The 15145-nt window shown below is 34.7% G+C and overlaps 1 protein-coding gene across 2 annotated transcripts; it reads left to right on the top strand.

Annotated features, from left to right (window-relative positions):
* Positions 1-491: 491 nt before the first annotated feature.
* On the top strand, positions 492-11209 carry TSL (Protein kinase superfamily protein). Of its 2 annotated transcripts, XM_089782885.1 has the most exons (17): positions 492-1097; positions 1637-1726; positions 1940-2146; positions 2843-2893; positions 3137-3244; positions 3337-3381; positions 4295-4407; positions 5336-5402; positions 5581-5647; positions 6924-7021; positions 7141-7320; positions 7486-7696; positions 7866-8130; positions 8859-8913; positions 9171-9336; positions 10540-10750; positions 10824-11209. In XM_089782885.1, the coding sequence occupies exons 1-17, from the start codon at positions 834-836 to the stop codon at positions 10924-10926; spliced, it is 2301 nt and encodes a 766-aa protein (XP_089639011.1). In that variant the 5' UTR covers positions 492-833; the 3' UTR covers positions 10927-11209. The 2 variants fall into 2 exon arrangements, with proteins under 2 accessions (XP_089639011.1, XP_021278197.1); XM_021422522.2 differs by lacking the exons at positions 10540-10750; positions 10824-11209 and adding an exon at positions 9766-10045 and having other exon boundaries at positions 9171-9332.
* The last annotated feature ends 3936 nt before the right edge of the window (positions 11210-15145 follow it).

Genomic DNA, 15145 nt, shown 5'->3' with positions numbered 1-15145 from the left:
ACAAAAGATAGATCAAAACGCGATGGAGATGATGCTCAAATTAAAGAGAGCTTGAGAAGTGAGAGAGCTGAGGGGGCATTTAATTTGTCTATATAGTAGGAAGGAGAAATTGAGAGATTAATTTCTCTTAAATGTTTTTAATGATATTTTTGTCAAGTCATTATAAAAATTAAATAAAAATAGTTAACTTTATATCTATAGTTATTTTTTGAAAAAGACTTATGAGGTGGATTATTTCTCATAATTTCTTTAAAAAAATATCATATTAGCTTGGACATAATCATGAAATTTTAACGGTATTAGGATCTAAATTGAAATTAATAAATTGGAAAAAATGTTCAATTTAAGTAAATTATTGTACAAGAATTAAGTTCACATTTTCTTATAAAATATAAAAAATAATTATATAATTTGACCTTTCTACCCTCACTACCAAAGGTAAAAAGACCTGACGAGATTTAGTGCGTACTTTGAACTTCCCAATTCCATGACCTCATTCCTCCCCATTTTATTTGTTTGGTCTTTTTCTTCCAATGCTCCAATCGCACACAATGCCACAGCTAGTCCCCAATGTTTTCATCCAAATCTAAACCCAAACCCCATTGAAAGAAGACTATTTCTCTTTTCCCTGACTCAAAAATTCAAAAACTTCAAAACCAGGGCCTCATTTCTTCTCCCCTCTTCCTTGTTCCCCTTCCCCTCCTTTACCAAAACATTCAAAACCCTAAATCCATGATAAAGGAAAGACGCTTTGCCCCTTCTGTCCTCTGCCTTCTATTTTCCTTGATGATCTGACCAGTCATTTTGGTTTTTCTCATCGAGTTTGGTCCGCAATGTCGGACGACATGTTATTACATTTCTCTTCCAACTCCTCAAACCAATCGGACCATTCTTTGCCCACCAAGATTGCAAAGCTCGAAGCTCGCTTGGTAGGCAAGGCCTCTTCGGCAACTGCTTCTCAGCAACCGCCGCTGCCGCAACAACAGCAGCAGCAGCAGCAGCAACCGCCGGCTTGGTCTTCTTTATCTTCGGCTTCAAAATTCCCTTCTGCTGAGGACTTGCCCGACGCTTCTAGTTCAAGTGATTCCGATGACGAGGTAAAAAGCCCTTACGATTTTCTCGACATTGTTTTTTTATTTTTTTCCATTTCAAATGCGGAATGATAGAAAAACAACTGCTAGTTTCGGAGCACATTTTCTCCGAACAATTTATTTTAGTTGGAAGGATTGCGATTTGGATGTTCATATGTTTATTGCTTATTGCTTTGCAGTAATTATTTAGCGTGGCTTTGGCCTACTTTGCGTTGCGATAGTACATACCTGATCGGAATGATTGGTGTAAATGATTAGAAGTTTTGATTCATCATGGTGGATCATTGAAACCAGTAGAATGTTTGGGTTAATTACTGTACTTTTACATTTGAAGTTGTTGCCAAGTTTGTGGATAAATTTTGTAGCATTTGATCAAAAGCGTAATCATATCTATGACATGTTTGGCAGTTTCACCATTTATATATATATGCTATTTGGACTATGTGAATCCCCATCCCCCTATCTTCAAGTGTTGTGGAATTCATTGATATCGTTCAAGTTTTAAGACTTGGATTAATGTCTTTTTATATGTCTTCTGATGCTAGAATGGAGGAGAGTTTTTAATACAAGCCAATACTCTGAAGCGCCAGAAAGTTCAAAAAGATGATAACTTGCCTGTGTTTGAACATGTTGAGGTAGGTTTATGATTCATGAGCTATTGTTTTGGGGGTTTGGAAATAATGTCTTTGCTTTTGAGGTCTTGAAGGTGATTTGATGACATCTTTTGTGAAGCAATTGGTTATATAGCCTCACTTATTGTCTCTATTTATCTCTCTGGGCACTATAAATTTTCCTTTTTGCTTCCAGAAAAGGATTACGTAGTTTTCGTTGTTTGAAAAATGAATCAGGCAGTTGCAGAAGGGAGGCAGAAGATTGTGGAAGCCATGGAGTCCAAGGCAAGTTCTGATGGAAATAGGAGAAAACAAGGCCGTGGAAGGGGCCATTCTGTTTCAAGCAGAGGCCGTGGTTCTAGAGCTAATGATCAGACAAGACAACCAATCTCTAGTTCTATACTATCACCTTCAAATGGTCAGCTTGAGAACTCATATCATAAGGTGTGCCTCCATTGCCACAGGATGTTCTGCTTTTTATTCTCTCCCTGGTGACAATTAAAGTCACCAATGCCGGAAATGCTCTTTTACATTGTGTCTAGTGGCCTTTTTGGCATGTTGGACCATTGATTTGACTGCTGTCTACTTGCTTAGCTCAAGAGGCAGAGAAGAGGGCTAAGTTGGGGCATTTGGAGGTCAAACTTTTTAAGTTCAAAGAGTAAAGATGAAAAACAGAAGGAAATAAACTAATCTTGAGGACATTGATCACATTTTCTTCTTTTTCAATATTTAAGCTTATTTTCTGCGATTTCTTTACTTTCTGCTCCGTATACTGCTCCAGGGGAAGAAGAGATATGAAGGAAAACTAAAAAATTGAGGCTTCCTGGGATAAGAGAAAATGTTTATACTTTAAACTGGAGTTTAAACCTGGGGGACTGTGGTGGCAAGTGTCTGTCAATTTGTCCTTCCATATTTAACTGATTTATTGAGAAAGAAAATTTAATAAGAACTTTTCCTTTCTTAAATTTTTAAATAAATAGAGGAAAATTGAGAAAACAATGAAAATTTAATTCTTTTTCCTTATGGCATACAAAACTGGTTCTGTAACAAAAATTACAACATTATTACAACAGACTAGTTCTAAAAGTCGAATCACATACAATTACAGGCATTTTGATACAAGTTATATTCATCTTGTAGGATAGTAGGCCTAAAGAGCAGTTTCGGACTGATGACCGAATTTCAGTAGAGGTATGTATCCTGGTAAAGTCTGTCTTCATTTTAACTATTTCAATTTCTTCTTCATTTATTTGGGCAATAGAATTTACTTCTTTTTAGTCCAGAAAATCTGGAGCAAAAAGAACTATGATTTGTTTTTGCAATTTTTCTAAAATATATTTTTGGGTCATTTTACTATCCGGGTCATTTTCTTTAGAGGTGCAGCAGATGCTATAACTCACATTTCTAACCATTTTGGTTGGCAACTTACCTTAGGAAGAGATGACATCTTTACGTGCAAAAGTTGCTGCATTGGAGGAGGACCTACGGAAATGTCGTCAAGAAGCTTCTGACTATCAAAATCTTTGCCGGCAACTAGAAAAGGTTTTAAAGTACCTCTTCTATATGACTTTTTTTCATCGGCTGTGCATAATTCTTTATGTACTTACCTCTTAGTATTTATGGTGTTTTGGCAGGAATTGAAAGATATTAAAGATTATGACCAGCAAATGAAGCCAAAGGTGTTTATTGGGATTTATTGATAGATCTCAATATTCTGCAAGTTCTAACTTTATTCAATGGCCATAAATATGAGCTTATATCACACCTCTAGCACAATTATAGTCTAGATCTTAGATAAACAAGATTTCCATTTTGGGTGGTGTTTCCCGCCACCAGGGAAGGGGTGGGGGAAGGATTAAAATGTTGTAACCAAGAAATATATAAATTCTCTATTTCTGTCATTAACTAAATCCTGGAAGAGATCTAAAAACTCTATTTTTTTATGCTCAGAAGCAACGAAATTTTTTTATTTTCATCCATTTTCAGAAATACACATAAAAAATTAGAATTTTTTGGCTGGAGCCTGGAATAGTAGACTACAAATGACTTTTGCAAGTTCTTTTTGTATTCCATTGGAATAAAGTAGCAGCAAAGTTCTTGTATACTGCGTTGTAAACTGAAACTGTAGTAAATCGGCGTCAATGATTAGTTGCCCTTTTGATCCAAGGAATTCATCTTCTAAGGTCAATGCCAGAAAAAACAACCCCTTCTTTTCCAATGTAATTTGACTCATTTCTGAAAGAAGCTTACAAGTTATGTAATAATGGAATCTAAGACAGCTAGATTCTTGTTATTGCTATAATAGAGGGCTTGTTCTTTGCTTTAGTCTGATATGAAAATTTTGCCTAATATTTCAATACACCTCTGTGTCTTCACGGGTTACGCTTTTTGGTAATATTCTTGTGAACCATTAATTTTTTGTGCATTATTGAACTTCTAAAATTGTTGTTCGTTTCACAAGATAGGTATTCACTCGTACCTAAAAGGGGAAAGGAAAATGACTAGAAAGGAAAATTTTGTTTAATTAAGTGTTCTCGTTAGCAATTTATGGTGTCAGTTTTAATTCTGGACCTCTTATCGATTGTGATTCAGAGAACAAAAATGATAGCTGATCTGCTGATAGCTGTTTCAAAAGCTGAGAGACAGGAGGCTAGGATGAAAGTACGGCAGGATTCGTTGAGACTCGGGAATGTGGGTGTAATCAGGTATATAAAGAAGCTTTCAAGATATGGTTAATGTGCTTGGAACAGATTCTTCATGCTTGGTGTGGTGCTTAGTCGGACTGAGAGAAAAAGCAATCAAGGGAAAATTTTGAAAAAGAATGTTGAAATATTTTATACAATGAAAAGCAAAAAACGGCAACTATTTTAGGTATCTAATAGTGTTCAATGAAAGAATATAGTAATAAACTGGGATGAACGTATGCCACAAATTCTTTAGACTTGGCAATGTGGGTGTATTCGGGTTTGTAAAAAAATTCTTAGCTTTAGGTAACAAGCTTGCTATGGATTCTTCATGCTTGGTATAGTGCTTGGTCTGAGTGAGAGAAAAGCAAAAAGAAAAATTTTGAATGTTATATTTGATTGCATAACAAAAAGCAAAACAATGGTGAAAATGTTAAGTATTTAAAAGTGTTCAAAATAAGGATGTACAGACATAGATGGACTCATAAAGTTGCAACATGTTATTTGAGAACATTATCAGGTAGTTCCTTATGATTGTTTCAATCTACAGTGCTAAAATAACACATTGATAGTGTGATTCCTCCAAGAGAGTTTTTACTATAAGAAAAAAACTGCACACATTATGTATCGAAAGGCAGGCTTCACTGTTGATAATAAGCTGCCATGTAGTTCACAATTCGCAGGGATTAATAAGACATGTGATCCTGATATTAAACTTAAGTGGGAGGAAAAATGGTATTTTGATGAATTATGCAAATGCAAAATTTGTTATGAGTATCTCTACACACTGCTGGAGTTATATGGTTTGAGGATCCAAAAATGCTGCTTGGTTTAATATTTTTCCTTCTTTCTGTATCATTTGCATCATTCATGTTAATGTGGTACCATGGTATTACAACTCGTTGCATCTATTAATTTATAAGTTGACCCTATGTACGTTATCCTTCAGAGCCGGAACAGTCATATCTGAGACATGGGAGGATGGGCAGGCACTGAAAGATCTAAATGCTCACCTTGTATGTTCTTCTCTATTTCTGTCTCTCTCTCTAATGAGTAATAAAAGGAAAAGTTAATTGATGCAATAAATTAGGCCTTAGCAGTCTTTTTTGTAAGTATACTAGCATGATGATTGATATTGCTTTTCTCTTTTTTAAATATGTTTCCCTTTCCCTTTTGCATTTTCTTTTCTTTTAGAGACAATTGTTAGAAGCCAAGGAGGCTGTTGAACGGCAGAGGAAACAATTGAAGAAGCGACAATCTGGTAAAGCATAATTTCTGTGATAACAAGGTTAAGAGTTCCTACTGTCTGTATATCAAGTTCTGAAATTATGATATGAGAAAAGATTTAGGAATTTGTTCAGTCTGTTTTAAGTGTTATGGAATTATAAACAGGATATAACTTAAGGATGTCAGTTCACATAATTCCAGCCTCAAAACCTGTTACTGGGCCAAAGCCTAAATTTTTTGTTGCTTACAGGCATGCATATTTGCTTATCTAGGAATAGCTCTAGGTTCTAGAGCTCAATTAAATTGAGAAATTATTACTCTAATTCCTAATTAGCTAGCAAGGCATCTTCTGTAGTACCAAAAGGACCTCTTTGTTGATGAAGGACCCATGATCTTGAGCCTTCGGCTTCCAAAGTGGATGAACTTTATCTAACTAAGCTATTATTGTGCCATTAACTTGCCTTTTGGTCCTTGTTCCTGTTGCCCTAATGTGACTTATGTTTAAAAAGCAAAAGAGTTAGACAAGGTGTTTTGCCTCTTATGAGACAAGAAGTAAGCCAAGTAATGGAGCATAAACCTTTTGAGAGTCAATCTCTTAAACTATAAGTTAATTCGATGAAAAGATTGAGGTGTAAATTGAAGATTAAAATAAGTTTGAAACTAAAATGAAATAAACAAGTGTTAATATCAAACATTAATAATTTAATAACAGTTACACAAGTAAATATACTTGAGATAAGGAAAGGAAAAGATCTTAAGATCTGTTGGAATCTTTGTGGTGGGCCACTATTTACTATTATCTCATGAGTCATTGCCAGAGAAGTGGGCGAAGTTTCTGGTGAGCCATCATATGACCAAAGGGATGCCATGCCCTGCAGAGACTCTTTTAATGCTGGAGGTGCCCAAAAAGCTTCAATAGTGTAAAAAATGTGCTATTTTGATTTGTTTCATAAGAGAAGCTTGTGCTAACCTTGAGTCGAGCTATAGTTATAACATATCATATTATTTTTTAGCCATGCCTTGCGTCAGGGTGCACCTTGAAAAAGATTTTGACCACTTATATGACTCATTGAGCTGGATTAATGACATCTGAAATTTTCATGGACCTAACTTTTACTTGAAGATTTACTCTTGGTGTACATGCACCTAACATATAGGTGCATACACACATAAATCGATGGTCTCATTGATATGGAATATAAACAAATATTGTAGCATACATGCAGACACACCCAAACATAACTCCACACACAAATAAATATGTAAAAGAGTATACATCTAAAAGACAAGCAATTTTCTCTTGCTTGAAGACAAGGGTGATGCGACTGATGCAGAACCAGGTGCACAAGAAGAAGATATTTTAATCCAAGATGAGATATACAAATCACGTCTAGCCAGTATTAAACGTGTAAGTTTATCATTCCATGTGATTATTCGTGATTCTATCTGATATTATTAGAGAGCACAAAAATTCTACTGTTTTTTAACTTCCACATCCTTAATGGTTGAGTTGTGGATTTTCTGTAGGAGGAGGAAAGTATTCTCCGTGAAAGAGATCGCTATGAACTAGATAAGGGAAGGCTTATACGTGAAATGAAGCGCATTCGAGACGAGGATGGTTCCCGTTTTAACAATTTTCAGATACTTAATAATCGATATGCCCTTTTAAACCTTCTTGGCAAAGGAGGATTCAGTGAGGTTTATAAGGTCAGAACTTTGGCAAGCTTATATCTTTTGTGATTCTATTGTTTTCTTAAGCATGTGTGACCGAGGCCTATTTGCTATGTCAAAACTCTAGAACTCCTTTGCCAAAATTGGCAATTGTGAAAATATATCTTTTTGCAGTGATTTGAAGTAAGAAATTTCCGGCAGGCTTATGACTTGGTAGAGCATAGATACGTTGCATGTAAGCTTCATGGTCTGAATGCTCAGTGGAGTGAGGAAAAGAAGCAAAGTTACATACGGCATGCAATTCGAGAGTACAACATTCACAAGACATTGGTGCACCATCATATTGTTCGGCTTTGGGACATTTTTGAGATTGACCAGAATACTTTCTGCACTGTCTTAGAGTACTGCAGCGGTAAACTATCTCATCCATATTTTTCTGTCTGGGAGTCTTATTTCAATTTACCTGGTAGAGAAGACCTGCAAATTCTGTCTGGACAATGGTTTTAAATCTGCCTTGCATGCTTGACTCTAATTGCTCTTTGTCTTTTGTCTTTTATTTTGTTTTCTTTTATTGCCTTCAGGCAAAGATCTCGATGCTGTATTGAAGGCAACACCTGTACTGCCCGAGAAAGAAGCTAGGATTATCATTGTTCAAATATTTCAAGGCCTTGTATACTTGAATAAAAAAGCACAGAAGATTATACATTATGATCTGAAGCCTGGTAATGTTCTGTTTGATGAGTTAGGTGTAGCAAAAGTGACTGACTTTGGTCTTAGCAAAATAGTAGAGGATGATGTTGGTTCTCAGGGTATGGAACTCACATCCCAGGGAGCTGGAACTTATTGGTGAGTGATGCAGTTTAATGTCCTTCCTTGTACCTTTGAAATTTTTTCCTCTTCTGCTGCTTCTCCTCATTTATGCTGCAATGTCCTCATATCTTATGCCAATCATGTGCTAAATTTAGCACTTTTTCCAACTTGGATGCAATAAAGAATCTCTGTTGAATAATTGACCATCATCTTCTATGATAATTTGGCCTTTGAGAAGGGTTTGAGTATAAAAAACTCATACCTATTTGTGCTGGATTTTTTTGAATTTGATGCTGTAGCAGTAGCTGTATGATTTTGAAATATGTAAAGGAAACAAGAGTGCTGATGTCACATAAATAATGATTGATGTCATGAGCACAAATTTAGTAAATTTCCTAATGAGGATAAATTACTGGAAAGAAATCTCTATCTCTCTCTAATTCTGATTCTTTGTGCTATATTTTTTATGTTGAAAAAATAGTGCATTCTACATTTTGTCCCTGAAACTGGATTTAGTTTATATCAGTGTTCAGTGGCTGTCATAACAGGATATGTTTCCATATGAGCAGCCTTGTTGATCCACTATAATGATTGTTTATAGGCTTTTTTATCATTTTCCCCCTTTTCTCTGTATTGCTTTTGAATTAATGAGAGATTCTAGTTTCCTATGTTTAGATGTTACCTCATCTCTCTGATATGTGCTTGGTCATCTCCCGAGTTTCTGTTCATGAGCGACAGTGTCAAATTTTGTTTTGTAATTTCAGGTACCTGCCCCCAGAATGCTTTGAGCTCAGCAAAACACCTCTGATTTCATCAAAGGTCAGTGACTCTATCCCCAATCATCTTCTTCTCTCTCTTTTTTTCTTGCAAAGTGAGGGTGGGGCCATATAAGTGGAACCAATAAGTGGATGGTTTCTTTACCATGTAGAGTGTAACTTTTCTGACCTTAGAATTTTTGTTTCAGTTCATTGGATTTAGAATGCCCAAATGTTGTCTGACCCAATGCACCATTATTGCTTATGATTTGTTATTTGGGTCTTCAGTCTTTTATTAATGTGATATTCCTTTGGAAGCAGGTGGATGTTTGGTCTGCTGGTGTTCTATTTTACCAAATGCTTTTTGGTAGACGCCCCTTTGGGCATGACCAGACTCAAGAACGAATATTGCGTGAAGACACAATTATCAAAGCACGCAAGGTTGAATTCCCATCAAGACCTACTGTCTCCAATGAGGCAAAGGTTAGTTTTGTCTATCTTATGTAGTTGCTGCTACATATTGTTGTCTTGATGGATGAAACAACTTCTGTACATAACCATCAAAATCAGAGTTATATATTATGGTTATCATAATATGACAGATTGACTATGATTTGATGTTCAATTGCTTATTGTAGATAATTTCTTGTCAGATAATATTTCCGCTCAATGATGATCTCATAGCTGCAGAGTTTACTTGCTCTTCTCCTGTCTTAAGAAGCGCAGAAATTGTATTGATGCATGCACGCTAAGGGCATTTGTTATCTGTTAATGTATAATGCTGCAGATTCTGGGTTTAATATTGTTTTTCAGAAGTTTGAGGCTTTCATTTGCTTTGACTATCATGGAATGCTGATACATACGGAGAACTTGTGGTAGCTTGATGATTGACTTGATCATATTTTTAAATGTGCAGGATTTGATTCGTCGATGTCTAACCTATAACCAATCAGAAAGGCCGGATGTTTTGACTATAGCACAGGATCCATATCTTACATATTCAAAGAAGTAAAAAAAAAAAAAATTGTACACATACACAGCTAAAGGGGCTCAAGAAGAGCAGGAGAATAGAAAATTTCCTTTTGAATTATTTTGGAATATCCTCATGGAATTTTGTATAGGTTGTAAAGGTTTTGTAATTATACCCTGCTTGTTTTGACCTGACAATTTAGTTTATTTTTTTGGTTATCGTTTAACTTCGATTCATTTTCTTTTGTTATGTGTGTTATTGTGCATATGATAGTTTCATTTTTCTTGATAACCAAGTATAGAAAAGATGGCTTTTAACTGATTAATCGAATGAACCTTTCTTCTTCTTTTTTTTTTTTTTTAGTTTTTATTACATTATACCTATTAATTTAATAGGGGGAACTAAGGTAGAAAAGGAAACCCTTTGAATGATTTCAAAAGAAGTTGTGATTATTAGTGCCTAGTTGATCTTATTTAGGATAAATATCTACAATTCTATATTGAGATATTTATTTAAGTCCATTTGTCTTATAATGTTAAATCTTTTCATTTAGGGGTTTGTTTTACAATTTAGGACCCCTTCCTGTCCTGTCCCATATAAGACCCTTTACAAACGACAAGTCTTACAGCAAGCAAAACGACTAAACACATCCCCTGGAGGCTGGAGCCACAAAAACATTATCCTCCCATCTCATGGCTCCATCTCTGTCTTCTACTTCAGCATTTCCATGCTCAAATTCTCACTGCAATCCAAGCCTGTTTCTAAGGTGTGAATCATCATCGCCTGAGTCAGGCCTGCCGGCAAGAACATCAAGACTTGAGATAGGGTCTCCCATAATTGTGGTTGAAGCACCCAAAATGGTGAAGACTGCCGCATCAGTTCCATGCCTCAGAGTTAATGCCGGCTTGGTCAAGCCTGGAGATGTTGGAAGGTTTGAGCTTTAGCTATAGTAAACAAATGTTGTATGTTAATGAATGTATGACTGGACTTGACTTCCTGTGCAGAATTGTTTCAAGAAAGCCCAAGGATGTGTGGGCAGTTCGTCTGGCTATTGGCACCTATCTCTTAGACAGGAAATACTTCCAGCCTTTGGAGTTTGATGAATGAATCTGATCCACAATAGCTTCAAGGTCCTTTTCCGACAGAGAAGCTCTATGCTTTTTGTGCATGTAATTGGTCTTAGTTTAATGCAACTCCCATGTTTGTGGAAACCAAGTATTTGCAGCAATCTTTAGTTGTATTTCGTTTTCATAATAAGGAGAGAAAGCTGTAAAGGCTTATATTGACACTATATTTTAATTATCTATCTATCTATATTTATATAATATTACGGATGTTGAACAAATTTTTATTAATAAAATTGGTCGTATTTATTCATTATATTTTTCAATTATTATTGTAAATACTTTTAATTAAATTTATGTAATTTTTAAATATATAAGATCATTGTTGTTAAAAATATATTTTATTGTATATATTAATAAGATTTATCAAATTTCTTGTCTGTTTTCCTTTTTGCTCCTGTTGCTGGTATCGTGGTTATGATTTGGTTTTCATTTGCTGTGCTTTGTTGGTTCCTTTATGTTTTATTTCTTTACATGTCTATTACATCAATAGCTTTAAACTGAATTAAGAAAATTAATTAATAATCTCGATTATAATGCACGTGCATCGCACTCGTATGAATGTAATATGAAGTTGGGAAAACTACTTGAATAGCAATTTGTCTATCTAATCAGCCATGTTTGATCAGCTCTTCAATGAAAGTTCATCTCCTGAGGCTGTGATTGTATAGCCAATTGGGAAGTAGGACTTTATTTTGCAATTTGTTAATCGTGTAATAAATTGTAATCATAATAACGTCATCATTATTGAATAATAAAGGTTGAAAAATCATAAGGCCGATTCGCTAGAGAAGACGATAGAGGGAAGGACAGTAATAGAGGTGACAAAGCTGGAAATACCAATAGAAAGATATTGAGAAGGGAAAGGAAAGAGGAAAAGAGAAAAAACAGACAAGATAAAAATCAAATAAAGGAAAAAAGGGAATTTCAACAAACCCTATATTGGTTCAATAAACCCTCGAACCAATTTAATAAACCTTAAAATTAATTTAATAAATCTTAGATTTGATTCATTAAATTCTTAAGTTGATTAGTAAACTCTAAAACTAGTTTAACAAATTTTGAAATCAATTCGTTGCACCCTATAACTGGTTTTAAAGTTTAATGAATGGATTTGAGAGTTTGTTAAAAATGATTTTAGGATTTATTAAATCGGTTCAATAAACTTTAAAACTTGTTCAAAAACTGATTCATTAAACCTTAAAAGAGGTTGTAGAGTTTAACAAATCGATTTGAGGGTTTGGTAAATTGATTTCAGGGCTTAATGAATCAATTCGAGGGTTTGTTAAACTAATTTTAAGATTTAATGCATCATTTCGAAAGTTTGATAAACTGGTTTTAAGGTTTATTAAACCAATTTTAAAATTTAATGAACTGATTCGAGGGTTTCTAAACCTATAAGAGTTTAATGAGCTGATTTGAGGGTTTATTAAATCGATTTTATAGATTAATGAATCAATTTGAAGATTTGTTAAATCGATTTGAAGGTCTGTTAAATTGGTTTTAGGGTTTAGGGAATTAGTTTAAGGGTAAAATTAGTTTTAGGGTTTTACTATATCGATTTAATAAATTCTAAAATTGATTCTAAAGTTTAATGAATTGGTTTAAGGATTTGCTAAGTTGGTTTACTAAATCGGCTCAATAAACTCTAAAATCAATTCAATAAACCTTAAAATCGGTTCAACCAACTTTAAAATCAATTCATTAAATCCTAAAATCAATTCTAAAGTTCATTGATTTTGTGGTTCTTGTTAAATTGATTTTAGAGTTTAATGAATCGGTTTAAAATTTTATTAAAATATTTTTAGGGTTTAAAAATCGATTCGAGAGTTTGCTCGATTTTAAAGTTTAATAAACTAGTTCAAGAGTTTGTTAAATTAATTATTGAGCTCACTCTATAAGGATTGAAGGATTGAAGAACTGGATAAGTGGCTTGACTGAACATAATGATCGAGTTGATAAAGAAAGCCATAGGAAGAAGACCCCAGATGCACCGTTTCAATAATAATGGGGTAAGAGGAAAAGAGAGAGGCTTGTACGTAGCGTTTCAATAAAAGAGGAAAGCTTCAAAACTATACTGTTTTATGTATAGTTTATTTTCAAAATTTAGTTAGTGTAATGATTAGCTAGTTAAGCATTAATAGCTTTTTTCTTCTTTCAGCTTAAGGTTGAGCTACTGTATATAAACTTTGTAAAGATTTTTTCCCTATTGGGTAATGAGAATATCCCATTCTCTCATCATCTTGCGCTGCTCTCCCTTCCTTTCTGACATGGTATCAGAGCAGGGTACAAAATTCCTACAAATAATACTCTTCAGCTAGTTATCGAAGAACATCTATAGCAGAGATCTTTTGTCATATTCTCATCAGCATCCTTCTCTTAGTAAGGTTTTTGATAATCAACTTTACTTAATCTCATTTGTTCTTTTGATCTTCATTACTTCTCAACTTGATCTGTCAATTCACAAAAACAATGTCTGAATCTGGATCTAATGAATCAAGATCTCAAACCATGGCTCAAGCACAAATTTCACCAATAAGGGATCCCCAATCACCATATTTCATTCATCATACAGACCATTCAGGTTTTGTAGTGATTACCCTAAAGTTGACCACAAATAACTATATTACTTAGAGTAGCTCTTTCCAGTTGGCTCTTTCTATTAGAAACAAAATAGGCTTTATCAATGGAACCATAGTCAAACCAGACATTTCAAATCTTTTGTTCTCCCCTTGGATCTGTTGTAACAATCTAATAGTGGCTTGGCTATTGGATTCAATATCACCACTTATAGCATCAACAGTTTTCTACATGGACACTGCTTTAGAAATCTGGGCTACACTGAAATAAAATTTTGCACAGCCTGATGACACTAGGATATGCAATCTCCAAGACACTATGGGCAACATAACACAGGGTTCACGACTAGTGGATACATTTTTCATTGAACTAAAAGGGGTTTGGGAGGAGTTGAGAAGCTTCAGACCCCTTACCACATTGTGAGTGTGGAAATTGCAATCCAAATTGCTTCAAGAAGTTTTTAAATAGCATCAGAAAGACATGGTTTTTAGGTTTTTGAATGGCTTGAACGAATCATTTTCTGCTGTGAGATCCTAGATAATCCTCATGGATCCCATTCCAACTCTTGACAAAGTATGTAGTCTGGTTCTGAGGGAGGAAGCACAGAAAAACATGCTTTTTAAAGTATAGCCAACTCTTGAAATAGCTGCAATGTATACTGCAGTAAAAGAAAAAAAGAAAGTCAAAAGGGACATAGTTTGTAACCATTGTGGAAAGAAGGGACATGTTAAGGAGAAGTGCTACAGGCTGATTGGTTTTCTAGAGGATGTTATGCTATACAGATTCTATCACAATTCATGGACAAACTGGGAAAAGAACGTTTAGTTGCAGCTCATAGATTTTTGAAGTATATGAAAGCATCACCAAGGCAGGGAATACTGATGGAGTCAAAATATGCTATAAAAATATCAGGATATGCTGATAGCGATTGGGCAGGATGTTCTGACACTAGGAGGTCAGTTACTGGATTTTGCATCTTTATTAGGGACTCACTTGTAAGCTGAAAATCAAAGAAATAGTTAGTGGTTGCAAAGAGTTCAGCTGAAGCAAAGTACAGATCAATGACTTTAACTTGCTGTGAAATGATATGGATCAGGAGTCTTTTAGAAGTTTTTGGAATCAAACAAGATGAAGCAATGGATCTCTATTCAGATAGTCAATCTGCTATACACATTAGCAAAAATCCAGTGTTTCATGAAAGGACCACACACATAGAAATAGACTGCCATTTTATTAAAGAGAAGATTCTCACTGGCTTGATCAAACCAAAGCACATTCCAACCAACACACAAATTGCAGACATTCTTACTAAAGCATTACAACAAAATCAATTCTATAAACTCTAGAGCAAGATGAACGTTCATGACATTCACTGTTCCTTTTGAGGAGGAGTATTGAGCTCGCACTTGAAGGATTGAAGAACTGGATAAATGGCTTGCTAAACAGAATGATCGATTTGATGAAGAAAGCCACAGGAAGAAGACCGTAGATGCACCGTTTCAATAATAATGGGGTAAGAGGAAAAGAATGAGGCTTGTACGCAGCGTTTCAATAAAAGAGGAAAGCTTTAGAACTATACAATTTTATGTATAGTTTATTGTCAAAATTTAGTTAGTGTAATG

The sequence above is a fragment of the Theobroma umbraticum genome, unplaced genomic scaffold (assembly GCF_002168275.2).
Source record: "Theobroma umbraticum cultivar Fairchild unplaced genomic scaffold, ASM216827v3 scaffold_95.0, whole genome shotgun sequence".
Lineage (NCBI taxonomy): Eukaryota > Viridiplantae > Streptophyta > Magnoliopsida > Malvales > Malvaceae > Theobroma > Theobroma umbraticum.
Note: the sequence above shows the minus strand (reverse complement) of the source record. Positions and strands in the feature narration are given on the sequence as shown.

What these genes read in the sequence shown, in the direction of transcription:
- TSL (XM_089782885.1), top strand. Translation starts at nt 834, where the DNA reads ATGTCGGACGACATGTTATTACATTTCTCTTCCAACTCCTCAAACCAA. An exon ending in TTGAGAACTCATATCATAAG is followed by an intron (nt 2,147 to 2,842) that starts GTGTGCCTCCAT and finishes TTCATCTTGTAG; the next exon opens with GATAGTAGGCCTAAAGAGCA. An exon ending in CACCTCTGATTTCATCAAAG is followed by an intron (nt 8,914 to 9,170) that starts GTCAGTGACTCT and finishes CTTTGGAAGCAG; the next exon opens with GTGGATGTTTGGTCTGCTGG.